Here is a 27,605-nt window from a genome sequence, read left to right as displayed (position 1 = left end):
AGAAGAAGAAGAAGAAGAAGAAGAAGAAGAAGAAGAAGAAGAAGAAGAAGAAGAAGAAGAAGAAGAAGAAGAAGAAGAAGAAGAAGGAGAGTTTTGGATTTATATCCCCCTTTCTCTCCTATAGGAGACTCAAAGGGGCTTACAATCTCCTTGCCCTTCCCCCCTCACAACAAACACCCTGTGAGGTAGGTGGGGCTGAGAGAGCTCCGAGAAGCTGTGACTAGCCCAAGGTCACCCAGCTGGCGTGTGTGGGAGTGCACAGGCTAATCTGAATTCCCCAGATAAGCCTCCACAGCTCAGGCGGCAGAGCTGGGAATCAAACCCGGTTCCTCCAGGTTAGATACACGAGCTCTTAACCTCCTACGCCACTGCTGCTCCTTGCAAGCCACCTTGAGTCTCCTGACAGGAGAAAAAGGTAGGGTGAAAATCCAGAACTTTACTCCTTCTTCTTCTACATGCACACGTTTTATAATAAATCCTCAACAGAGCCCGAATGGTAATCCTGAATGCCCGGAGCCGTTTCAGCACTCTCCTTTCCAGCGCTGGCTCCAGGCAATTTTCCCCATCCAAACCAGGAAGTCAAACCTTGCCCAAGCAGTATGAGTCCTCACTGCAGTTCTAATACTAAGCACATCCGCTTGTATAAGCTGCCTGGGCGGGAGCTGTTTATAAGCCTCTCTAAGCTGTTTGGAGGCAGAACAGAGCAGTTGTGATAGATAAATGACACTCCGCACTCCCCCTTCCCTCGACTGGTGCCTGTGGCTAAAAGAAGTGGGATGCAGAGACAGAAAAGCCACGTCCCTCCCACCAGCCACCATCCCATATTGGAAAAAAAACATCGTTCTCTCTAGCAACAACTTCCCACGGCAAATGTGTCGCTGCGTCTCGGGTCACGGCCGGCCTTGTCTCTGCTTTAAATCACAGCGAACGCACCCACAACAACATAGCTTCAACTTTCAGCCACAAGTTTTGCCGTTCTGGCGAACCGTCAGAGTCTGGCAGCTGAGCAGGGTCGATAGTTGGGATGGAGACCCACCAAGGAAGGTTCTGATTTCATAGGTTGAGGGGGGCCACTTAAATCTTAGCCTAAGAGGGAGTGATTGGGTCTAGATTACACAGCAAACTTCAAAGGGAAAGTGGGAAAAGCCCAAGTCTCAGTGGCGTAGCTACAAGGAGACAGGGGGGTGCATGTTGCACTGGGTATGTGCTGGGGGGGAATCTCCCCGTCCACTTTCCTTTGATGTGCGTCTATGCGGGGAGCAGGGTGGGGGCAGGGGAGGCGACCAGGCACTATTTTGCACCTGGTGCCATTTTCACCCCTACACCCCTGCTGAGTCTCCCAGGTTCTCATCTAACACCCTAACCCAGTGATGACGAACCTATGGCACGGGTGCCAGAGGTGGCACTCAGAGCCCTTTCTGTGGGCACACGTGCACAGAGTTCATCGTGGGGGGAGGCAAATCACCCCACCACATACACATCTAGGCTAGTCTGGGCACGATCCTTTACCTGGAAGTAAGCTCGGTTGCTGGCAATGGGGCTTGCTTCTGAGTAAACCCTCCTAGGGTTGTGATTCACCCATTCGAAGTGTTGCACGGTTGCTTCACCAAGCTTACTCCTGAGTAATGTGCACCTCGGAGCCAACCATTTTTTCTAAACTAAAACCTCAGTATTCAGGTTAAATTGCCGTGTTGGCACTTTGTGATAAATAAGTGGGTTTTGGGTTGCAATTTGGGCACTCGGTCTCAAAAAGGTTCGCCATCACTGCCCTAACCACTGCACTATACTGTTCAACTGTCCAACTTCACCCCTCCTGCTACAGCCCAGAGATCTTCACAAAACGCAGCTCCCGGCCGACAAGGGACCTCTTTGGAATGACACAGAGCAGGATCTACAGCGGGAAGGTGAAATGGGTGATAACTGCAAATTCCGGCTGGCTCCAACCCCTCATCGGGCCCTGAATTATTTCTCCGGTTCTTCTGCAGTTCTGTGCATATATTTTAATGGGCTTCAGATTAGACTTTTTAAAGATCGCCCGGAGTACGGCTCTGAAAAGGAATGGGGGATTTAAACTCCAAAGCTGTTACACTGACAAATGGATACAGGGGGATAAAGCCAGCGGAAAGGGACGTCGTAATATTTATCGCTGCTGTAAATGCTCAAATGCAGATTGTTAACTCAGCCTACTAACTATGTCTCTTATTCCAAACATTTAAGCAGTAATTCTAAATATATGTTGTCCAAAAGCATCCCTAGTATATACTTATCTCCAGCTTTGCACGTTTTTTTTTATTTATTTTCGGCGTTGACGAATACCCCTGTATAAAATTGCCTGTGACCTCTATAAAAGCTCAAGATGATTACCACTAGTTAAACATTATGATTTGGCAAAAGTGACACACAGTAATCTCCCTTTTGACATCAAAACACGTTTGAGGCATCCTAGTCTAGCTATTAAGATGTTTATACCTTGGTTTTTTCTCTCCTCCACTGGGACCCAAAAGGGCTTTCAACCTCATTCTCTGCACCTCCATTTTAGCCTCACAACAACAACCCTGTGGGGTAGGTTCAACTGAGAGATGAACACTGGCCCAAGATCAAATAGGAAGTTATCACAGTAGAGCAGGAATGTGAACCTAGGTATCCCAGATTCTAGTCCCACAACTAGAGAGCCAGAGTGGTGTAATGGTTAACAGCAGGTGGATTCTGATCTGATTCCCCACTCCTCCAACTGAGTGGCAGAGGCTCATCTGGTGAACCAGATCGGACATAGAATCATAGAGTTGGAAGAAACCCCAAGGGCTATCAAGTCCAACCCCTTGTAATGCAGGAACACATAATCAAAGCACTCCTGACAGGTGGCCATCTTGCCTCTGTTGAAAAACCTCCAAAGGAGACTCCACCACACTCCCGTAGGATGTAGAATGTAGGAATTTCCACACTCCTACATTCCTGCTGGGTGATTTCGGGCTAGTCACAGTTCTTCGGAACTCTCTCAGCCCCATTTACCTCACAAGGTGTCTGTTGTGGGGAGAGGAAGGGAAAGGAGCTTTTAAGCCACCTCAAGTCTCCTTACAAGAGAGAAAGGTGGGGTACAAATCCAAACAATTCTTTTTCTAAAACCACTACACCAAGGCTGCATTATAAGAGAAGACAGAAGAGAATTTGAGAAGGACCGTGATGTAACAGTGAGAGGGGGGGGGGGGAAGTGACTTTGTGGAATCTTTGTGCTATTACCACTCTACTACAAAAACACGCAAATTTGGGGTAGTGCTGTGCATGCTGGAATTAGCAGTGTCTACCATGCAAATAAATGAGAAGATGAACAACTTGCTGTTGTGGGTTCTCTGGGCTGTATGGCTGAAGTGTGGTAGTTTTAGCTCCTAATGTTTTGCCCGCGTCTGTGGGTGGCATCTTCAAAGGAATGTCATGGCATCTTCAGAAGCATCCAATCAATCAATCAATAATACGCTGCATCCAGGCTGATATTCTTAAACATAAAGTTTTAGTACTACTCATAAAAGTATCAAATATCACGTAGACCTCAATCTCTTAAAGATCCATACAATAGAGGTTATCAATACCCCCACTAAATCAATTGGATCATTTAATTCAGCATATCCAAACCAATACTGGAATCTTCATTCCAACCAATGAATTCATACATGGATATGCTGAATGGAATGATCCAATTGATTTAGTGGAGGTATTGATAACCTCTATTGTATGCATCTTTAAGAGAAGTCTATTGAGTTTGAGTTTGGATTTATATCCCCCCTTTCTATCCTGTAGGAGACTCAAAGGGGCTGACAATCTCCTTGCCCTTCCCCCCTCACAACAAACACCCTGTGAGGTGGGTGGGGCTGAGAGAGCTCAGAAGAGCTGTGACTAGCCCAAGGTCACCCAGCTGCCGTGTGTGGGAGTGCCCAGGCTAATCTGAATTCCCCAGATAAGCCTCCACAGCTCAGGCGGCAGAGCTGGGAATCAAACCCGGTTCCTCCAGATTAGATACACGAGCTCTTAACCTCCTACGCCACTGCTGCTCCTATGTGATATTTGATACTTTTATGAGTTGTACTAAAACTTTATGTTTAAGAATGACAGCCGGGGATGCAGCATATAATTGATTGATTGATTGATTGATTGATTGATTGATTGATTGATTGATTGATTGATTGATTGATTGATTGATTGATTGATTGATTGATTGATTGATTGATTGATTGGATATTGTCGACCTTGCGTTCACTGAGTTTTGAATATATCTTCGGAAGGATGTCATGGCACGGAGTGAAGAAGAATTTGCAAGGGAGCAGGTAAGTGGTCCGCCAAATAGGAATATAAGATTAGGGGCCTTCCACCTTTTTATAACACTTCTTGTCTGTCCTTAAATTGACAGTCTCAGATTTAAGTTCCCGTTTCTTTACCTCTCCCTCTCCCCCTTAACCGGCAAGGTAACTGGAGGCTACCCCATGTCTCTCAGTTTTCCTATGTAGAAGAAGAAAAAGAGTTTGGATTTATACCTCACTTTTTTCAACTGTAAGGTGTCGCAAAGCAGTTTACAAACATCTTTCCCTTCCTTTCCCCACAACAGAAACGTTGGGAGCTAGGTAGGGCTGAGAGAGTTCTGAGAGAACTGTGACGACCGCCATTCCCAAGTCGTCTACACGTTACCCCCAAAACCTGGGTGCTCAAATGGCAATAGTTTACTCCCAACAGTCTGAATCAAACTTGAGCTGGCGTCCTGAAACTGACTTCTGTCAGGATCGAACTCAGGTCGTGACCAGAGCTTTGATTACAGTACAGCAGCTTACCGCTCTGCGCCACAGGGACCTTTAGAAGGGTTTAGGCTGCCTAAATAAGGTATAAGGAAGCAGACGGCCTAAAAGGCTGTCCCTTGGAACTTCCTGCGGTGCACGGAGCAAGCGTGGGAGCGGGAAGTGATGCTTTGAAGAGCAAAATGGCAAGAAAATGCAACACTGTTCAACAGAGAGTGGGGGAAGTTGAGCAGAGCAAATGGGAACTCAGCCGGCAATGAACTAAGCCACCCACCCACATTATCATTCAAATAATAGTCCTTCTGCTGGGCAGGGGTTGTGGCTCAGTGGTAGAACATCCACTTGGTATGCAGAAGGTCCTGGGTTCAATTCCTGGCATCTCCGATTAAAGGGATCAGGTAGCTGGTGATGAGATGGAGACCCTGGAGAGCCGCTGTCAGCCTGGGTGGACAATACTGATCTCAATGGGCCAAGAGATCCAATTCAATAAAGTTCATGGGCTCTTTGGGACCACAGTGAAGATACTGCCATGAAAACAGCCTGATAAGACTACCCCTCTCCCCACCCCCAATAATCCCGCACAAACAGGTACCTGAGCTTATGCAAAATATCACAGAATCCACTGCATCTGATACACCATTGCACTGCATGATTCCACAAAATATTTCTACCACCATTGAACTCAGCTAGGTGGAAGGGGGGAATCATCAAGAAGAAGAAGAAGAAGAAGAAGAAGAAGAAGAAGAAGAAGAAGAAGAAGAAGAAGAAGAAGAAGAAGAAGAAGAAGAGGAGGAGGAGGAGGAGGAGGAGGAGGAGGAGGAGGAGGAGGAGGAGGAGGAGTTGTTGTTGTTGTTGTTGTTTGGATTTATATTCCACCTTTCTCTCTTGTAAGGAGACTCAAGGCAGATTACCAACTATATTTCCTGTGGTTTTCATTCCTCTCCCCACAGAGGCCCCTTCCACACATGCAGAACAATGCACTTTCAATCCACTTTCAATGCACTTTGAAGCTGGTTTTTACGGTGCAGAATAGCAAAATCCATTTTCAAACAATTGTGAAAGTGGATTGAATGTGCGTTATTCTGTGTGTGGAGAAGGGGTGTCTGTCTGTCTGTCTGTCTGTCTGTCTGTCTGTCTGTCTGTCTGTCTGTCCACACATATGCATATATATATTTGCCCTCAAGTCACATCTGACTTATGGTGATCCCGGGTGGGGTTTTCAAGGCAAGAGACATTCAAAAGTGGTTTGCCATTGCCTGCCTCCCTGTCATGACCCTGGTATTGGAAGGCTCACATCCAAATACATACCAGGGTCATACATAGTATATGAGATCTGACAAGAGTTGAATAGCCCAGACACTATAGTTATTACTTGGTAGAGTCTTTAATCCATTTGAGGAGTCCTTCCAGCCACTGGTTGGCTTGCAACTATCTGGGGGTGAAGGCATCACTAACCTTCTGACCCAGCTATTAAAAGGTACGATACAGTCTAGCTGCTCCCCTGGAGCATTCCTTTGCAAGGCCACCTTGATGAATCTGAGTTTTTCCATGGATAACCCCCCCCCCCTTCCCTCAGGTCTGTGAAATCCTCTCGATGCACAGTGCCCACCCGATGTGGTAGAGAAATCACTCAGGAACTAAGACAGACAAGGGGATCCTGATCTCTAAACATCCCTGAGCCTCCTCTTGAAGGAGGATACTTGAAGAATCACATTAACTCATTGGAAAGAACTATCCTTCCTTGGGTCTGAACATTAAGTGCACGTTGCAGTCAAAGATGTGCCATTTAGACTAAGGATTCATTGGAAATAATATTTGGAATGTTCCAAATATAGCATTTGAATTATGGTGTTTACTCAGATGCATGACTAGGTCCCCTCTCCCCCTCCCCCCCCCCAATATGCCATCAAGAAAAAGATGACGTCATGTTATATTGTCAAAGTTAGGAACAAGATCCACCAGACCACAGCCAAACAGCCCGGAAAACCCACCACAAGCATGTCATGTTATGTTTGGATACAGGTAACCAATATGCCCAATAGCAATTTGTGTTGGGTAAATTTTTAAGGGGCCAGCTTCCATCCAGGCTCCTGTTCCTTTTGAGTAAGTACAGTCTATCATTCCTGATGTCTGGGGAACATCTAGATATTTGAGATCTCAATGACTCCTGTAGAAAATCTGGGACATAAGAAGTGAAACTGATTTCCCAGACAGCTTGGTGGGGGTGGGGGGAGCTCAGGGTCCCCTGATTGGCATTGCCATAGTTATGCCAAGGAGGGAGGGGTGAAAGCAAAGCCTCTGATTAGAATCTGTCTGCACTTCAGGAATCCTGAAGCACATTCAGCAAAAGAGCTTACTCACTCACTGGCCCTTTCCAATGGGAAGGTAGGCCAGGCTGCTTTAGAACCCCCAAGATGATAGGGATATAGGAGGAGACCCGTGGCACAGAGTGGTAAATTGCAGTATTGCAGTCCAGGCTCTGCTCAAGACCTGAGTTTGGTCCCAACTGAAGTTGGTTTCAGGTAGCCAACTCAAGGTTGACTCAGCCTTCCGTTCTGCCAAGGTTGGCAAAATGAGTAGCCCAGCTTGTTGGGGGTAAAAGGTAAAGGACAAGGGAAGGCAATGGCAAACCACCTCGTAAATATAGTCTCCCAAGTAAACATTGTGATGGAACATCACCCCCTGGATCAGCAATGACCTGGAGCTAGATGACAGAAGAAGGCCATGGCAAACCACCTCGTGGGGGGGGGGGGGGGTGGGGGGGGTGGGGGGGGTGGTGGGGGGGGGGGGGGGGGGGGGGGGGGGGGTGGCGGGGGTGGGGGGGGGAGGGGGGGGGGGGGTGGGGGGGGGGGGGGGTGGTGGGGGGTGGGGCCGGTGGGGTGGGGGGGGTGGTGGGGGGAGTGGGGGGGGGTGGGCGGGGGGGGGGGTGGGGGGGGGGGGGGGTGGGGGGGGGGGGGGGTGGGGGGGGGGGGGGGTGGGGGGGGGGGGGGGTGGGGGGGGGGGGGGGTGGGGGGGGGGGGGGGTGGGGGGGGGGGGGGGTGGGGGGGGGGGGGGGTGGGGGGGGGGGGGGGTGGGGGGGGGGGGGGGTGGGGGGGGGGGGGGGTGGGGGGGGGGGGGGGTGGGGGGGGGGGGGGGTGGGGGGGGGGGGGGATACAATTCCCATCAGCCCCTACCAGCATGGCCAATTGGCCATGCTGACAGAGGCTGATGGGAATTGTAGTTCCTGAACATCTGGAGAGCCGCAGGTTCCCTACCCCTGTGCTAGAGCATCTGCTTTGGATGTAGAAGGTCCCTGGCATCTCCACTGAAAAAGGACCAGGCACAAGGTGATGTGAAAGACTTCCACCTGCGATGCTGGGAAAATGCTGCCAGTCAGAGTGAGAAATACTGATCTTCGTAGACCAGTCAGGTCCATATTATCCATAAGACTGACTAGGCTGAAGTCTAGCGGACCCACAGGTAATAGGGGCCTGTCATTTTTTTTTCCTGAGGCACTGTTACCAGCCCCCGAGGGCAGAGGCGTAGCTCCAAGGGGATGGGGTGCATGACACACCAGGCACACCCCCTGTGGGAGTGTGGCGGGAGTGTGGTGGGGGCATTCCGGGGCAGGACAGGGGGTGGAGGACGCACCAGTACACCGGGCGCTTTCCCCCCTTGCTACGCCTCTGCGCTAGGGCTTCAGTGTTTAAAAGCTCTTTGCACTGCAGCAATAAGTGTACATATGTATTTATCCACACACATACTCATAAGTACATTGCTGGAATGTTTTATTGCTTACCAGTTCCTTTTTTATTTTGTCAATATCTCTATTCCAGTATTCAGGCAAGAGTGATAAAAGCGGGAGGTGCTTCATTTCAGCCGATATCTAGTCTTTCACCGATTTTAGTCTATTTCCATGAAATGTTTATTGTTGTAAACTTCTCCACTTACCTGCGGAACGTAATAGAATTCCTACGATCCCTTTTCTTACAGACATAGGCTGAACTAGCAGCTGTTATGTAACACACACACACACACACACACACATCGAGACATTGCAAGGCACTCTTGTAGATGGCTGAGGTGTGTTTTGAATCAAAGGAGGGGGGACAGCAGGCCAATAGCAGGCTAACATCAAAGTTGTGATGTCATGCCCCCTCCTCCCGTATTACACCTCCGTGAGCAATACAGCCTAGTCATGACCTTGACAGCTCGAATGTTCCCATGAGCCACTGGGACCAGCTGTAGTGGGGAGAAAGACTGAAGTGCTGGAGGAGGACCAAACAGCCAAAGGGCACAGCCATGGTTTAATACGGCCCTGAGACCCGTGGTCTGGCTCAGTAGAAGGCAGTGGCGTAGTGCCCAGGGGAAGGGGCAGGGGCGTCTTGCACCGGGTGCAAGCAAACTTCTCAAGGAAACTTCTCGAGACTGAGCTGGCAAAACCCTAGCTCCAGGAGTCATCTCAAATTGTGAACTCCCTAGGTGCAGGGGCAGGGCCGGTGTGGGGGCATTCCAGGGGCATTCCAGGGCAGGGGCATGGCAGGAGCATGGCAGGGGCACAGGGGGCACACATACCCTGGGTGCAGTTGCCCCTCACTACGGCTCTGGTAGAAGGCAGCTTCCTGTGTTCTGCTTCTGACCAGAGGGTCATCTTATCTACATCTTTTTAGGCATGAAAACCTGCCGCTCTGCTGCTCACCTATTTGGGATAATGTACAGGAGGGAGCCGGGGCTAGATAGCCTAAGATCTAAATGTCCACTGAGCTATAGCAACTCAGTGGGTGACTTTGGGCTAGGAACATTCTCTCAGCCTAAGCTACCTTACAGGGTTGTTGTGAGGAAAGCGTGAAGGAAGAGATAATATACGTGACATGGTGCTTTATGCTACGTGCAGTCTGTCGACCAACTCAAAGTTGTTCAGACCGGCTGCGTGAGTTTTTGTTCTCAGACATGGAATTTCTTCAGGCTGTCCCCAAATTCCCTTCAAGCTTTGTTTTATTTAAAATACCAGTGGCAGGTCAAGAGCTATGTAGTTCCCCCATTTACTCATCCAGGGTGGAGAATTGCTTGGCTACAGCCCCAATTTCCTTGACCCAAAGTATTGAGGAACAGGAGAGAAAAAATAGCCTACACATGGTGACATTCTAGGTGAATTCTCTTACTGTTTACAACAAAGACCATAGAGACTATAGAAGACATCCAGCAGCAGCAGCAGCAGCAGCAGGAACTGATATCATAGAATCATAGAGTTGAAAGAGACCACAAAGGCTATCCAGTTCAACCCCCTGCCATGCAGGGACACACATCACATCCTCCCCAAACTGCCTTCCCCAGGTTCTGACCTCCAAACTTCCTAGCATTCGCCAAGACATTGTAGGGAACCCTCTATCTGTGAGATCCTAAAAATCTTTGCTCTGATTGTTAAATGATTCAACCATCCTTCTCTCATAGGTTGTGAAGACTATGGTCGTATCTTCTCCTCTGAAAAGCAAGGGAGATGTTGGTCACCTGATGGGAAACGTTCAGAAATGCCTGGTTGACCCGCTGGCTTGGTTTCTTTGCTCCTACAAAAGTCGTGCTACCAGCTATTTAAACAGCACTTGCCTTGGGGGTCCCGCCATGTTTTATCACCTGGCTTGAACCATTTCCTAAAATGGTCTTTTTGCTATTCCTGGTCATCTTGGTTTTGAAGGGAGATGTCTGTGGGAACTGGGGGCTTTTGGTTTCTGCACAGGCCAACGAAAGAAGGGTCGTGGCCTACATGCCTGGGGACGTTATCATCGGAGCATTGTTTTCGGTCCACCATCAGCCAAGCGTCGACAAAGTCCACGAGAGGAAGTGTGGAGAGGTGAGGGAGCAATATGGTATCCAGAGAGTGGAGGCTATGCTACATACCCTGGACAGGATTAATGGGGACCCTGCGCTGTTGCCAAACATAACGTTGGGCTGCGAGATACGGGATTCGTGCTGGAATTCGGCTGTCGCTCTCGAGCAAAGCATCGAGTTCATCCGGGATTCTCTCATCTCAGCAGAAGAGGAGCAAGAGCTAATGAAGTGCGTGGACGGATCCGCGTCTTCGTTCCACACCAAGAAGCCCATTGTTGGGGTCATTGGGCCCGGGTCTAGTTCTGTGGCGATCCAGGTCCAAAACCTGTTGCAGCTTTTCAACATACCTCAGATCGCTTACTCGGCCACGAGCATGGACCTCAGCGACAAGACCTTGTTCAAATACTTCATGAGAGTGGTCCCATCTGATGCTCTGCAGGCGAAGGCAATGGTGGACATTGTCAAGAGATATAATTGGACTTATGTCTCTGCTGTACATACTGAAGGTAAGGAAATAACTTTCTTTCATCTAACTGTAGAGGTCTAAAGCAATAAAAGGAGAGCTAAGAGATTGCCTCCAGGCTGTAGCAGCCAATTGACCATGGTGGCAGGGGCTGATGGGAATTGTAGTCCAGGAACATCTGGAGAGCCACAGGTTGCAGATCCCTGATCTAGGGTGGCTATAATAGTATTATCTAGTTTTTCCTCCTAGTCACTCTAGGAAACTGTATTGCCATCCTAAGCCCTCCCCTCCCCTTCCCTTGCATGCCATCCCTCCCTCCCCCTCCCTCCGCTAGGGTGGGCCATGTCCAGATGCCGGACCCACTCCCTCCCCTCCCTTGCAAGCCACCCCTCCCTCCCCTCCCCTTGCATGCCACCCTCCCTTCCCTTCCCCCCTATCCCTTGCATGCCACCCCTTCTGAGCACTGGAGAGCCCAGCCTAGACCAGTCTTGTCTGATCTTATAAGCTAAGCAGGGTCAGTCCTGGTTAATACTTGGATGGGAGACCACCAAGGAAGCCCAGAGGCAGGCAATGGCAAACCACGTCTGTTTGTCTCTTGCCTTGGAAACCCCATATGTCAGTTATGACCTTATGGTACTAACCACCACCAAGTGTGTTGAGGTAAATTGTGTAACTCCACTGAGAATGGCACTGTTTATTACTGTTATTCTTATTAGTAAATATGACATATGCAAACACATTCTGAATCATACAGATCAAATATGGTTCTACAGATGAATTAGATCAAATCCAACCAAGTAAAATTAAATCAGTCCACAAGTATTTTCATAATTGTCTATATATGTGTGGTGTGTATCAACACTTACTGATTTGTGTTAACTTGCTGATTTTAAGAGGATAATGAATGACTAAACTTTTTAAAATCAGTATTGAATTGAAGGTAAGTCTCTTGATTTCTGATTGTTTCCTTTTATTCTTGCTGCAATTAGTCAAAGAAAAATCAATTTAGCTTTTCTTAGTTTCTTTGACGTAGCTTAATGGATGAACAGGGGTCAATTGCTGGATTGCGGTTGTTGGCATTTCTAAATATTACTGTCTGCAGTTCTTTCCATTTGTTTATGAGATCACGAAATATTTCTCTGTTATTTCTGATCCACATTGCCGATACTTAGAGCATTCAAGTTTTACGTTTCAAGTGCCACTTTAGAGAAGTTTCTAATGGACCCCTGATGATAACCTCATACATATTTTCCAAAGATAGCATCATATTTCTTTAAATAGCAGAATCCACAAACTCCCAACCTTTGCAGATCTCAGTCAGTTTACTGCACTGTATTCAATCTGATCACTGCAATGTACTGCATTGTACTCTGCCTTTGAAGCTGCTGCAGAAAATTCACGTGCAGAGTCAGGAGTGCATAGGCGACTTAGATATCAGGCAGCATGCCTTAACAATGCTTCACTGGATGGTTTGTGAGCCCTGTTCAAAGTAAGACTCACCCCACAAGATTTCCAAGATATATAAGCTTTCCAGAGTCAAAGCTCTCTTCGTCAGATATGCTTTGAGGGACTTCATCACTTGGATCCGACAAAGGATGCTTTGTTGCTCGAAAACGTACACCCTAGAAAATCTTGATGGTCTATAAAGCGCTAGCAGACTTAAATCATGCCCTTCTGTTGCTGCCCATCATGGCGACCCACCTGAAAGCAATTCAGAGTGCTGGTTCTTACATTAAACAGGATCTGGGTATTCGATGTACTGGCTATTCCCATATAAACCTTTAGGTCATCCTTGAATACCCTTCATTGTGTGAGAAATGAGATGGGTAGTCACAAACAAAAGCAATTTTCTTTATTTATTTTTCCACATTCCTTCTTCCCACCACCAAATCTCTTAACTTTCCCGTATCATACAAGTATATTTTGTTCAACTTGGTCTTTAAAGTTTATTAGTTTTCTTGCTAACCCCTCAGGATTTTTTTTTAATGGGCTCCAGACTTTTAGATTTGCGTCTGTCTTTTACTTTGCCGTTCAATCGATTCTTTTATCTGTCGGTTTTTTTACCACGTTGATTTAATTTTTGACCTATGATCTGATGAGGAGGTTTGAAGGTTTACGCAGCTGTTTGAGGCACTGGCTTCAGAGCTGCGTGGTTGTACTTTTCATTTCATATCGATTTCTGTATTGATATTTCTGGAAACCACCTCGAAGAGACATCTGGAGGGGGATCCTCAAAATATTTTACGAAAATAAATAAAAAGCTGGGGCTGGAGAGTTTTAGCAAACACAGAATGGAATCCCAAGTAGAGCTAAACCCTTCGAGGTCAATTTAAGTCAAAGGGTTTAGAAGAGAGTAACTCTGCTAGGGATTGCTCTGTTAATTCTGAGGTTAAAAGTGAATATTTATCCCTCTACAGGTAGTGGCTGCATGAAGTAAATATCAAGAAGGATTATTTTGGACGTGTTAATCTTTGATGTGGAGGCACGGGGGCTTGGGGTATAAAGCTATTTCCTACTACCTTTTCAGCTTCCACTTGGAGTTTGAAAAGCTGTGACACAGATACAAATGTTTAACTTCATTGATAGCCCAGGCTGGGACGATCCTGGGTTGGCCCTGGTTAGTGCTTGGATGGGGACTAACATGGAAGTTCAGGAATGGCAAGTTACTTCTGTTCAACTCTTGCCTTGAAAGCCCCATAAGGTTGAAAGATCGGTCTAACTTTAGGTTTAGAGATCGGTCTGCATATCCCCTTATATCTCGGGTGGTAGAAAGTTCCATCAGGTGCTGTTGAAAGTGTATCCAACTTTATGGTCACCCAGAGGTGGGATCCAGCAGGTTTTCACAGGTTCCCAAGAGTAGGTTACTAATTATTTGTGTGTGCCAAGAGGGGGTTACTAATTGGTGATTTGGCCACGTGATTTTTGCCTTAGTTATGCCCTTCCTCTCAGCAGTAGCGCGCAGAACTTGAAGCAGTCTAGCAGGAGGTGCACCGGCGTGCGTGGCAGCCTGCGCCTGCGTGCATTCGTTTCCCGCCCAAGGACCAGCGCAGCGGCTGCGTCCTTGCCACATCCCCGCCCAGGAATGCCCCACCCCCAGAATATCCGGCCACGCCCCCGTCGTGCCCCGCCCAGCCCATTGGCGCTACGCCACAGTTTGAATCCCACCACCATGGGAACCTGTTACTAAAATTTTTGGATCCCACCACTGGGGTCACCATAAAGTTGGATACACTTTCAACAGCACCTGATGGAACTTTCTACCACCCAAGCTATAAGGGGATATGCAGACCGATCTCTAAGCCTAAAGTTAGAGCATACCCAACAGATGGCTGTCTAGCCTCTCTGAAGCTCTCTACTTCCCCTCCTGTGGTATTTACTCCCACTGCCAAGTGGCTTTTACCAGTAGAACATTTCTCCTCCCCTCCTCCTCTTTTTTATCCTGTAATTAAGAAGGAACAGTCTGGGATGGAAACTGAACCTGATTTGATCAAGCAGACAGAATAAGAGAAGTTCTTTTTCACACAGCTCAAAAATAAATTGGGGCGTGGACAAATTCATGGAGGGTGGGACCAGTGGTGGGATCCAAACATTTTAGTAACAGGTTCCCATAATAATGAATTCAAACAATGTATGTATCTCAAAACTGGAAACAGGGCTGCAACTGAGGTATCTCTTAACATCAAGGGGCGGGGCATTAATAATTTCTCTGTTACTGTAAAAAACTCTTATTGTAAAAAAAAGTTCCTAATTTCCAGCTGGTATCTTTCTGTCCATAATTTAAACTCATTATAGCAAGTCCTATCGTCTACTGCCAACAGAAACAACTACTTCTCCTCTAACTGACTGCCTGTCAAATACTTAATACTTTCAAATACTTCATTTTGTTTCTAGAAATCCAAAGGAGGATACTTTCCTTAAACAAGGAGCTTTACCAAATTTCTAAAACATGTTTTTAAAACAGCCCCACAGGGAGAATGATCCTGTTTTCTACCTTCGCTAACCAGCCACATAGGAAACAACAGGACTTTATGATTTTTGGACCTAATGGAATTTCTAACGGAAAAGCGGACCCAATTAGTAACCCCCACTCGGCACACACAAATAATGAGTAACCCACTCTCGGGAACTGGTGAGAACCTGCTGGATCCCACCTCTGGGGTGGGACTATCAAAGGCTTCCTCCAGAAGCCAGATAAGTTTCTTTACCTGGTGAGCATGCGGGAAGATGAGGGGCGGAGAATACCATTGCCATGATCCTTGTGACTTGGAACCAGGTCAACCACTGTGTGAATCGAATGCTGAGCTTGATGGGCCTTTGATCTGAGCCTGTTTGGCTCTTTTTTTGTTCTTGTGTGCACACCAAGATGTCTCTTTTACACTATTTTTACTGGAGCATTTACTAACGGGGCCAAATCCTACCAGCCGCACCTTTGGGATCCTCTCTGTCACTGGACCAAATTTCAGAATTCTGACTGTGATCGGGGGGTGGGGGGACTTGAGGTCACTCTGTGGTTGGAGAAATTCTCAGCACTTTGCTCTCTTTGAAGTAACAGGGTTCCAATGTTTAGTACATCATGTTCCCGGCATGCATAATGTGCGCTCCGGCTTTGTGCGGATGCTGAGGCTGTTTTCCATGCCGCTTACCACTCAAATAAAGTGCTTAACCCAGCTGTCCTTTAGATGACATTTTGAAAATGTCTGCCTAATTAGCTTAATGAATCCAACACTTGGGGCAGCAGTTAGAATATTCATCATGCGGATGGCAGCTTGAAGTGAAATAGAAGGACGGAACGGGACAGGAACGGAACCGTGGCTCCTGCTTAGTATTAGTGGAAGAGATTTGGGCCTTGAGCCAGCCAAGTATGGCCCGTTTCCCTTTTAAAACAGGAGGGGGGTGGGTGGGCAGAGTGGGAGTAGAAAAATCCCCCAAGGCTTTGTTTCATTTTTGTTTCAATCGAAAGCTTGGGAGAGCCCCGGAAAAAAAACATGGTCCCATGAAATATTTTCTCTTTTAACATGAGCAAAATGCTTGTCGTGTCTGGGGTTTTCATACTTTAAATGTATAGCATGTTAGAAAAAATTGAGGGCCCCCCCCCCCCCCCCCGCAGTTTGCTAGAGGAAAAATTGGGATATAGGAGGCCGAGGTAGAAACCGCCCTGACCTGGATGGCCCAGGCTAGCCTGATCTTGGCAAATCACAGAAGCGAAGCAGGGGGCACTTTCGCACTTGCAGAAAAATGCACTTTCAATCCACTTCCAATGCACTTTGCAGCTGGATTTGACTGTGCGGATTAGCAGAATCCACTTGCAAACAATTGTGAAAGTGGATTGAGAGTGCATTATTCTGCCTGTGCAGAAGTGCCCAGGGTCAGCCTTAGGCCCCTTCTGCACTTGCAGAATCATGCACTTTCAATCCACTTCCAACGCACTTTGCAGCTGGATTTGACTGTGCGAAATAGCAGAATCCACTTGCAAACAATTGCGAAAGTGGATTGAGAGTGCATTATTCTGCATGTGCGAAAGTGCGCAGGGTCAGCCTTAGGCCCCTTCTGCACATGCAGAATCATGCACTTTCAATCCACTTTCAGTGCACTTTGCAAATGGATTTTACTGTGCAGAATAGCAAAATCCACTTGCAAACAGTTGTGAAAATGGATCGAAAGTGCATGATTCTGCATGTGCGGAAGGGGCCTTAGATAGTACTTGGATGGGAGACCACCGAGGAAGTCCAGGGTTGCATTGCCGAAATCCTCACCAGGACATGTACAAATGCAACTGCAAATGAACTCCCCCTGGACATGTGAAAACACATCTCACCCCTTTCACTTGGGAGGAGGACAAAACAGATACCCCTGGAGCAGGGGTAGGGAACCTTTAACACTCAAAGAGCCATTTGGACCCATTTTCCACGGGAAAAGAAAACACTTGGAGCCGCAAATAATTTTTGACATTTAAAATAAAGATAACACTGAATATATTGGGTTTTTTTACCTTTTGCTCCGCTCATTCTGAGAAGCGCATGGATGTGTCCGCCCTGCTACCTGCAGGGTGGGCAAGGATGGGGTTGGCGGCTCGGCTCGTGGAGCCGCAGTGCAAGGGCAGAAGAGCCGCATGCGGCTCTTGAGCCGCAGGTTCCCTACCCCTGCCCTGGAGGAACCGGCCACTTTGAAGGATAGACTCAACTGCATGATGCCCTCTCTTCCCCAAACTCTTCTCTCTCCCAAATTCCACCCCCAATTCTCCAGGAAATTCCCTACACAGAGTTGGCCACTTTCCTTACAAAGCCTTTCCCTCACCCCAACTGTGTAGCATGAAAATATCTGGGGACATTCCTGAATTTCCAAACAACTCGTTCTTTCCCTGTCTCCGCTTTGTCTGTCAACACCGTGTCCCTTTCTCGTTCTTGCTGCAGAGAATCAGACTGCCAATCCAAGTTCCCTGATGTCTTCCCTCCCTGCACACAGTTAGTTTAGTGGCAGAAGAGGAACGGGGAGCAAGAGGGAAGGAGGCAGATATCTATTTGGTAGGACGCCAGAGCAATTATGCCTCCATCGGCCTGGCTGCCCTCAGTTCAGGCAGGAAATTGTGCTGGTGATAAATGAGCATTGTGGCATTTGTTCTGCTGGAAATGTCCACCGTCATAAATTGTTTGTTTACCACCGCCAAGTTTTCAGGGCAGACTGAGACCTGCTCGGGAGGCAGGCGAGGAAACTGAAAGAAAAGGCAATGCTTGATGGGCCTGGGATTGACTTCTTCATCCAAAAAACGTTGCCAAGGTTAATCGGAATGGCTCGGTCTTCTGCAGAGGGCTTGCCAAGCGAATTGGAGCAGGAACCTCTCTGCCTTTTAAGGAAAAAGACTGTTTACATTCCTTCCTTCTGTAAGCATGCAGGCCTTTCGACGAGGCAGGAGCAATTCTCTCCAGTTGACGGACAGGTGTCGGCATTTGCTTTGTATTAATTGATTCCGCCGACTCTGTGCCATTGCTACTAATTGAAGTCCTCTGGGTAATTCCTTCAGCTGGAAGATTGGGGGTCTTCATACTGGCGTTCATACAAGAATAAATCCAAGGCTGATTTGTGGCTCTGGCCTTCAGTTCGTTGGCCGTAATCTGTCAGTGAGTAGGGTTGCCACCTCTGGGTTGGGGAAGACATGGAGAATTTGGGAATGGAGCCTGGGGAAAGCAAAGTTTGGGGAGGAGAGACATCTCAGCAGGGTATAGTGCTGTACAGTCCGCCATCCAAATCAGTCATTTTCTCCAGAGGAACTGATTTTGGCTCTCTGGAGATCAATTGTAATGCCAGAGGTCTCCAGGCCTCCCCTGGAGGCTGGCAACCCCACTCAATAAATTACCAGCAGATTTCAGGTTGAGCATGGGTAAGTGATGTATCTTGAAAATTCTTCACAGCCAATCAAATCTTCAGTGGCCAATCAGAAGCCGTGCTGGACAGAAGCCCCACTCTGCTCCGCCCACTTTCTGACAACACTTGACGGGTACCAGGAAAGATTTCAGCGAGTGCCGACAGAGACCAGGGTGGAGACACCTGACATATTAATAGCCAATTCCCTCCCATATTTCTCCCCTACCAGAGGCAGGGTTGCTAAGGCCCCTTCTGCACATGCAGAATAATGCACTTTCAATCCACTTTCAATGCACTTTGCAGCTGGATTTTACTGTGTGGAATAGCAAAATCCACTTATAAACAATTGTGAAAGTGGGTTATGACTGCATTATTATTCTGTAATGTCTGAGAGAAAAGCCCGCAATCGATAGGAATCAAAATTTTTAGTAACGGGTTTCCATGGTGGGGGGATTCCAAAGCTGTGGCGTAAGCATGCCAATGGGAGCTGGGGCCGAGAACGACATGGGGGGTATGGCCAGGCATTCAGGGGTGGGGACTGTGGCAAAGGATGCAGCTGCTGCCTTGCGGTCCTTGAAGGCGAAGGAATCAGAAATGCCCTTACAGGCGCCAGGCTGCCACCTGCGCCCGGTGCACCTCCTGCTAGACTGCTTCAAGTTCTGCGTGCTACTGCTGAGAGGAGGGGCGTAACTAAGGCAAAAATCACGTGGCAAAATCACCCATTAGTCACCCCCTCTCGGCACACACAAATAATTAGTAACCTACTCTCGGGAACCTGTGAGAACCTGCTGGATCCCACCTCTGGGTCTGTCTTTCAGCACCCCTGCTGCCAGTCTGTTGGCTGGCAGGGTAAAAGTGAAGGAAAAACACCACTGTCAGTGTGATGGGGTCACATCTATATTTTTTTTTTGCGGGGGGGAGATCACTTATGTACAGAAGGAGCAGGATAAACAGTTGGAGTATGAAGATCCACAGTGTGAAGACACACAGTTGGACAGGGAAAGAAGGAGAGGTGGGAAAAGATGGACGGGAAGGGAAAGGAGTGAAAATCGAAAGATGAAATGAAATTTTAAAAATTCCCCTACTTGTAAAATTCATTTTTGCTGTGAGCCAATTTGCCTTGCGTTCCTCCGGATAAGATTCACAATAGAAAATGAGATGTGTTTAGAACTGTGCGCGAATTGTCTTTTTTGCTGGCATCCATCAGACTAGTTTGGTGCATATTCCCGAACTGGGCGGCATCAACCGGTTGTTGGAGATTGCTGTGTTGTCATGCTACAGCAATCCTTCACAACTGCCCTGACTCATCCGCACAAGTTTAATTGGGAATGGTTGCTATAGAGCAACAACGGTAACAGGCCTATTGATCTGTGTATGCAGCTGGAGTTCCTTTGTTGTATCTTGAGAAAATGGCTGAAATTGACTGGAGCTGTCAGTCAGCGTAAGATCAAGGAGCTTGCATGCCAACTTAGATCTTCCCACAGGATGTCTTATGAGTTTTCCCATCCATGAAGTTTATTAGATCTTCCAAAGTTAAAGCAAGTTCTGTCTCATACGTGGTTCTTTGGAACAGACTACCGGAGAAGTTGGAAGCATTCTTGCAAAGGCACAGTTTCTGAGCTACTGAGATGCTCTCTTGTTCTCGGAGGCTTTTGAGAACAATGATGGTATGGAAAAATTATTGTGCCAACTATGCACATATTGGACTTAGAGCTGTTTGTCCAGGAGCAGCAGCGGTGTAGTGGTTAAGAGCAGGTGTGCTCTAATCTGGAGGGACTGGGTTTGATTCCCCGCTCTGCCGCCTGAGCTGTGGAGGCTTATCTGGAGAATTCAGATTAGTCTGTGCACTCCCACACATGCCAGCTGGGTGACCTTGGGCTACTCCAGGGGTCTGCAACCTGCGGCTCTCCAGATGTTCATGGACTATAATTCCCATCAGCCCTGCCGCATGGCCAATTGGCAGGGCTGATGGAGCCCCTCATTCCATAGACATCGAGCTTCAAGACCTGAACCAGGCTAATCTGATTCTTGGAGCCTCTCTCTCAGCCCCACCTACCTCACAGGGTGTTTGTTGTGAGGGCAGAAGGGAAAGGAGATTCTAAGCCCCTTTGATTCTCCTATAGGAGAGAAAGGGTGGGGGGATATAAATCCAATTCTTTTTCTTCTTCACCACTGCATACCATGTGTGTGAGCAGACAGAATATGATGATCCGAACCCCAGAGGATGCACGTAGACTAGTAATCCAGTGGTCTGAAGCTTTACTAGATCCAGAATCCTTTGAGCATGATTGTCTGAAAGGGGCTCCACTGTGGGTCTCATTTTGCACACTGATGCTCAGAGGTGTGTGGGTCTGGAAAAGTAGAAAATCCCTGGATTACTAGGTCTACTGGCATCCATTTGGACTGAGATTTTCATTACGTGGTTGTGATTACATTGCCGCTAGACTTGCTGGACTGTACAAACTCAAACTTTTTTGAATGTTAATTTGAATGTTAATGCTGACAAACTTGCCTCAGCATTTGCATTCCGGACTCCGACTCAAGTCCCGCTGAGCGCATCGCCCATTTCCGCTTGCCAAGGGAATGAAAGAGTCAATAAAAATGCCGGCTTCGCCTTGCGTCGGATTTCAAAGCCTGTCAGGTGTTGACACCTTCTGGATATCACCTGTCAAACATTGTCAAATTTCCACAAACACCTGTCAGTCACTCACAAACTCTGCTGCATCACAACTGTTAAACATTGACTATCGCTCTTCAGATCCCATCAAGTACTGTAAACAATTGTGTGGGGTGGGGGGTGGGGGTTTTTCAAAATATTTGGCTTGAGAACCAGCGGCGCCAAACATTAAATATTTTTCAGTGTATATTTAGAAAATGGAGCAGTGGTTAGATTAAGACAGGGTTTTCTAATGTGGAGCTTGTGGGAGCCATGGCAACCAAGACCTGAATACGGATGAGGCCTTCTGGGAGGACTTCTGATTGGCCATTGGACTCCCAGGAGGACTTCTGATTGGCCATTGGATCCTGATAGACTGAGCAGTTGTTCTTGCTGTTTTTTTAGTGTTGTGTTGGGAGCAGGACAAGGATCTTTCCTGTGGGACTGAAGGTAAGATGTGGATATGCAAGAAAATATTTTAAAAGAAGATGAAGAGTTGGTTTTTATACCCTGCTTTTCTCTCTAACTCAAATCAGCTTACAGTCATCTTCCCTCCCCACCAGTGGTGGGATCCAAAATTTTTAGTAACAGGTTCCCATGGTGGTGGGATTCAAACTGTAGCACCAATGATAGGGCTAGTGAGGGCATGGCCAGTAGCCAAGGTATTCTGAGGCAGGGCATTCCTGGGTGCAGGGTGTGGCAAGGACACAGCGGCTGTGCAAATCCTTGGCGGGGAAAGCCCAGTGCACACAGGCACAGGCTGCCATGCACGCCGGTGCACCTCCTGCTAGACTGCTTCAAGTTCTGTGTGCTACTGCTGAGGAGGGGCATAACTAAGGCAAAAATCACATGGCAAAATCACCAATTAGTAACCCCCTCTCGGCACACACAAATAATTAGTAACCTACTCTCAGGAACCTGTGAGAACCTGCTGGATCCCACCTCTGCTCCCCCCCCCCCCCAATATACACCTTGTAAGTTAGGTGGGACTGAGAGTTCTATGACTAGCCCAAGGTCACCAGCAGAGTTCATGTTGAGGAGTTGGGAATCAAGGCCAGTTAGAGTCTGCTGCTCTTAAATCACTACACCATGCTGTTCATTTTAAAAGGCACCTGTTAGTCACAGCATCTGCCTGAAATGTTGAGTGACTATAACAGTTCCGTATAGCTTCATTCCCTGACATTCTGGGAGTGGTTGACTCTACCTCCTGTGACAGCCATTTTGTGTTTGGCTTCTCCTCATGAGGAGTCCATTTTGAGGTTGTCCTCACCGCCCAGTGTCATAACGCAAAAAAGCCTGCAAGGCTGGGGACCCTCAGGTTAAGAAAGGGAAGAAAAATTCCGATCTCCCTTCAGACGTGATACTCAGTGGATTATCTTTCTCTCAGCCTAACCTCGCTCACAGGGTAGCTGTGAAGATAAAATGGAGGAAGGAAGGATACGGTGTGCTCCTCTGAGCAACTTGGGAGTTGGGAGTAAAAATGTAACAGATATTAACCTTTGTTGTCACGCCGAGCTGGGTATGCAACCAACCCACTACAGAAGACTTTGGTGCAAGAGCAGACTTTTGTGGCTAGCAACGCGCTGAAAGGGAAAGCACAAAGACAGGGGAAAGGGCGTTATTTTTCAAAGGTTGAGAACAAGAGTCCTAAGATTTTTAAATATAGGGTTAAAAGAAGGATTGGAATGGTATAAAAATAGGTAAATGCCAAATCCATCATGAACACTGCATGTCTCTAGTTCATAATGTACTTTAGATTATTTATGGCTATTTATATAGAAGGGTGGAAGCATTACTTAATGCCACTGTTTTTTTTAAAAAAAGAGTTAGACATGAACGTTTCCAATCGACACAATGAGAAAGGAACAAGCTTTGATCTGTTTTTCTTTTTTCTTGGTTATTCTCTTATTTTATTTTTCATTCACGGTACTTTACCAGGTAACGCAGACAAAATGTTTGTCCCCCTGATTCATACCCCCACCCCTCCTCTGGCTCTTTTAAAATAAACGGTGGATTTGAATTGACTTTGCTTTATCACAATGCTATTATATCGTTAACTCTCTGCAGATGTTATGTTGGGAAAAAAGAACCCACCAGCTGTACATTCTGGGAGCATGATATGTACAGTCACCATAGCACATGATAGAGCAATGTGTGGACATGGTTGGGTATTGCCTGGAGATTGGGGAAGGGTTAGAGCCTGGAGGTTTGGGGTGGGTGGGGGGACATAAAGCCCTGGAGTCCACACTTCAAAGCTGTGATTTCCTCCAGGGACATTGATTTTTATCATCCAGAGATCAGTTGTAATTACCATTTCCAGGTCCTCCCTGGCCACAAGGGAGGAGCAGGGGTGAAGGGAATCTTAGCAGGCTTAAAATGAGGCCCAGGCTTCAACATCACCTGTGCAATGATGTCACTTCCAGAAGTGACATCAAATTGTGAACAACAAGGAATTAGATGCTCTGGTGCCGTGGTGGCGAACCTTTGGCACTCCGGAATGTTGTAGGGCTACGAATTCCCATCAGCCCCTGCTGCTTCAATAATTGGCCATGCTGACAGGGGCTGATGGGAATGCTGAATCCACCTGTACTCTAATATTTGGGAAAAAAATAGAAGCTCTTTTTACCATAGAGTTTTGCCCAGGTGCCAGAGTGTCTCCCCATCAGTGACTGTATGATGATGTCACTTCTGGAAGCTACATTCACGCTGGTGACATCAAGGCTTTGGTCTCATGTTAAGCCCAGTGAAGCCTCCGCCAGCTGGTTGGCACTGGGAGAGGGACTAGCTGGGAGTAGCCTAGCCATGTCAGATTCCGCGCAGTTAGGTTTGCCAGCCTCCAGGTGGTGACTGGAGATCTCCTGGGATTACAACCAGTGGTGGGATCCAAAAATGTTAGTAACAGGTTCCCATGGGGGTGGGATTCAAACTGTGGCGTAGCGCCAATGGGGCCTAGGCCGAGGGAGCCACGACAGGGGTATGGCCAGCGGAGCATTCCAGGCGGGGCATTCCTGGGGCGGAGGACTGTAGCAGGGCCTTGGCAGCTGCGCGTGATCCTTGGGGATGAGAGCAGATACTGCATGCAGGCTGGGGCTGCCATGCAGCGCCGGTGCACCTCCTGCTAGACACAAAGTATGTGCGCTACTGCTGAGAGGGAGGCGTGGCTAAGGCAAAAAATCGCATGGCAAAATCGCCAATTAGTGGCCCCCTAAACACACAAATGGTGGTAACCTACTCTCGGGAACCTGTGAGAACCTGCTGGATCCCACCTCTGATTACAACTGATCTCCATTTGACAGAGTTCAGTTCACCAGAAGAAAATGGTTGCTTTGGAAGGTAGACTCCATGGCAGTATACCCTTCTGAAGTGCCTTTTCTCCCTAACCCCCCCCCCTTCTCAAGTTCCACCACCAAAACCTCCAGGTATTTCCAAACTTGAGGTTGGCAACCAGTGGTGGGATTCAAATAATTTAACAACTGGTTCCGGTGGTGGAACTCAAATAAGTTAACAACTGGGTGTTTACAAGCACCATTTTAACAACTGGTTCTGCCGGAGTGGTGCGAACTGGCTGACTCCCACCACTGTTGGCAACCCTACTTCTCACCTGGCACCTGCAATGAAAATTCACATGTTGCTTTATCCACAAGCTATGGAGATTGTGTGTCTCGCCCTACAAAAACATCTGCCTGGCAGGCTTATGTAACCTCTATCTGTGGGTTCTGTGGGGCAGAACTTGGAATGAGTTTGCAACAACAAAATTTAAAAACAAAATGGTTTACTTTCTTAACGTATAACATCAACATTTAACATCACACTTCAAGGTCCTGTTCAGGTTGCATTTTCAAGTCCTTCTAGTTACAGTCTCGTAATGCCAAGTCCATTTCTTCTTGCAAGTGGGTTGGCTCCTGAAGACTCCAAGGGCTTGGTGAACAGGATTCAACATGGTGAAGGTTTCCAGGAGAACTTTCACCCATTACAAACATAAAAAGAAACCCTGAAACAATAAGCTCCAACATTTACAACATAGCAAAAAACAAACTACTACCTTCCCAGTAGTTCCCAACAATATTGCAGTTACCTTAACAAGGTGTTAAGGGCTTATACAACCAGAGCCCTTAGGGGATGGGGCGGTCTACAAATATAATAAATAAATAAATAAATAAATAAATAAATAAGGTCCGAGCCTGGTAGCCTTGTCTCCTCCAACTACATGAGGTCTGCTGCAGCCTCTTGCTGCTTTGAGTCTCCGCCCCTTACTGGGTCAACCCATTCTGAGCATGGGGGGTTACACTTACACTTCCCATGAACAGAATACCAACATGATGTCAACAGTTAGAAAAGGTGGTGCTTATAATTTGAGGAGAATGCTAAGTCAAGCGTCATGGGTTTATGTATTAGCTCTGCCTTCACGAGGCAAGGGCCCTCTTAGCTTTCTGCCTGAATTGGTGATAATTATTGGGGAGAATAATAAAAGGAAAGAATGTATGTTTCTGTTTCCCCTTGTATATAACACTGAATAGATAAGAAAGATCTATGGCCGAGTTATGCCATGAAAGATACAGAAAATATATCCCTTCCTCCAACTCTGTCTCACACAAACATACACATACTTTATTTTGGGTCGCCAACTTCCAGGTGGGCCTGGAGGTGAGGTCTCTCAGAATTGCAACTCCAGTTTCCCTGGAGAAAATGGCGGCGTGGGAGGGTGGCTTCTATGACATCATTTCAAACTGAGGGACTTCCCCTCCTCAAACCCTGGTCTCCATAGACTTCACTTCCCAAATCTTTAGGAATCTCCCAACCTGGAACTGGCAGCCCTATTCCAATTAGCAAACAGCAAACAGTGAGTTTGAGAGGGGGTTGAAGGCCTTTTTTTAAAAAAAAACCCTTCATCCTTTGTGTCATGAAAAATAAAAATCCAATTGAAAGTGAGAGTACAAATGTGTCCATGAAATTCGTATTCCTAGTGAAGAAGCCACTCACAATAGGAGGGGTGTGTGTGTGTGTGTGTGTGTGTGTGTGTGTGTGTGTGTGTGTGTGTGTGTGTGTGTGTGTGTGTGTGTGTGTGTGTGTGTGAAGTGCCAAGTCTCTTCTGATTCATGGCAACTCTATGAATCAATGTCCGTCAGAATGTTCTATCATTAACCACATTGCTTAGGTTTTGCAAACTGAGAGCTGTGGCTTCCTTCATTGGCTTGTTCTTCCTCTTTTCTTGCTGCCTTCAACTCTTGCTGCCTTCAACTCTTCCTAGCATTTCTGGCTTTTCTTGTTTTCTCATTATGATCAATTCCGCACAGGGCATATATAACAGGTGCAGGATGCTATGTAACCCATTTTGTGGGAGGGGCTTCACACAGATCCCACCCCCAGAACGAGTCTGCCCCGTTTTATTTTCCACAAACTGGTTTTTTTGAAAACCGCTAAACCAGCGATCCTTTTGAAAAATCCTGGGTTGGAGCCGCTGCCGTGTGAATGGTCAGACAGGAGGCTCTTCGTTTGCCTCCCTTCCACGGCGCTGTTCACGGCCAGGGAGAATCTGCCTGCCATTGCCCCACTGTTGCAGGCGGGCCTCTTTTTCTGTTTTAAAACAAATTTTGTAGATTGCATCTGCGTGGCTATGCAGGTACAGCCGCTGGTATTGTGGGACGATCGGCATGGCTGAGGGTGTTCATTTCCGCATGCCTGCATAACAATGCATGTGTTGCCAGAAACCTTTTTTTTAAAAAAAGGAGAAGCATTTTCATGCAAAGGTGCGAGAGCAATTCATATTGTTTCCGTGTCAGGACTGCAACCCCCAGCATGCACCGGCTCCCGCCTTTTCCCAAAAAGAGCGGGAAAACAAACTGAGAAGCTACATCCCACTGGAGCGTCAGAACCAATGAGAGGCCAGGAGCTGGGGGGAGGAGAAAAGTTGATTGGTCGCTGCCTGTTTTTGTAAATAGAATAAATACTGGAACTGAGGACAAGAATCCTCAGTTCCAGCACTCTGTAGGTAGGGCGACATAGCTCAATAAAGTTCATTCCTTTTTGTTAAGCCAACTTTGTTTGAGTGTGTTCAGCCTTTCATTCTGTGGGCTTCAACCGCTGCCTGCATGGCACACATGTAAATGGGAAAACAAAAAAAACAGGTTTCCTCATCACGACTGCAACCCGTCATACATTTGCTGTGCGGAATCGACCTATGTGACCAAAGTACGACAGCTTCAGTTTAGTCATTTTAGCTTCCAGGGACAGTTCAGGGTTGATTTGATCGAGAACCCACTTATTTGTTTTCCGGCAGTCCACGGCATCTTTGACTCTCTCTTCCAATGCCACGTTTCAAAGAAATCTTTCTTCCTGTCAGCTTTCTTTCTGACAGAACAAAAAGACTTGCCTTCCTTAAAAACAACAACAACAAAAGCCAACGGGGATGACATAGATAAGTAAAGAGACAAATAGCACCAAAGAAAGGTTGCTCCGATTGAAATGTACGAAAATGAAGGCATTAGTCTCAACTCACAGTTTTCTTAACTTCTGAGGAGGTGATCTGCAGTGACTTTAAATGCAA

The 27,605-nt window shown here is 47.3% G+C and overlaps 1 protein-coding gene across 1 annotated transcript in view; it reads left to right on the top strand.

Moving 5' to 3' along the window:
* The first annotated feature begins 10,352 nt into the window (after positions 1 to 10,352).
* GRM5 (glutamate metabotropic receptor 5) overlaps positions 10,353 to 27,605 on the top strand; it is a 341,429-nt gene continuing 324,176 nt past the window's right edge. Inside the window, 1 exon segment of the mRNA XM_048494460.1 lies at positions 10,353 to 11,089. Coding sequence (XP_048350417.1) covers positions 10,411 to 11,089 — 679 coding nt within the window. The 5' untranslated portion in view covers positions 10,353 to 10,410.

Source organism: Sphaerodactylus townsendi, linkage group LG04 (genome assembly GCF_021028975.2).
Source record: "Sphaerodactylus townsendi isolate TG3544 linkage group LG04, MPM_Stown_v2.3, whole genome shotgun sequence".
NCBI classification, from domain to species: Eukaryota; Metazoa; Chordata; class Lepidosauria; order Squamata; family Sphaerodactylidae; genus Sphaerodactylus; species Sphaerodactylus townsendi.
Note: the sequence above shows the minus strand (reverse complement) of the source record. Positions and strands in the feature narration are given on the sequence as shown.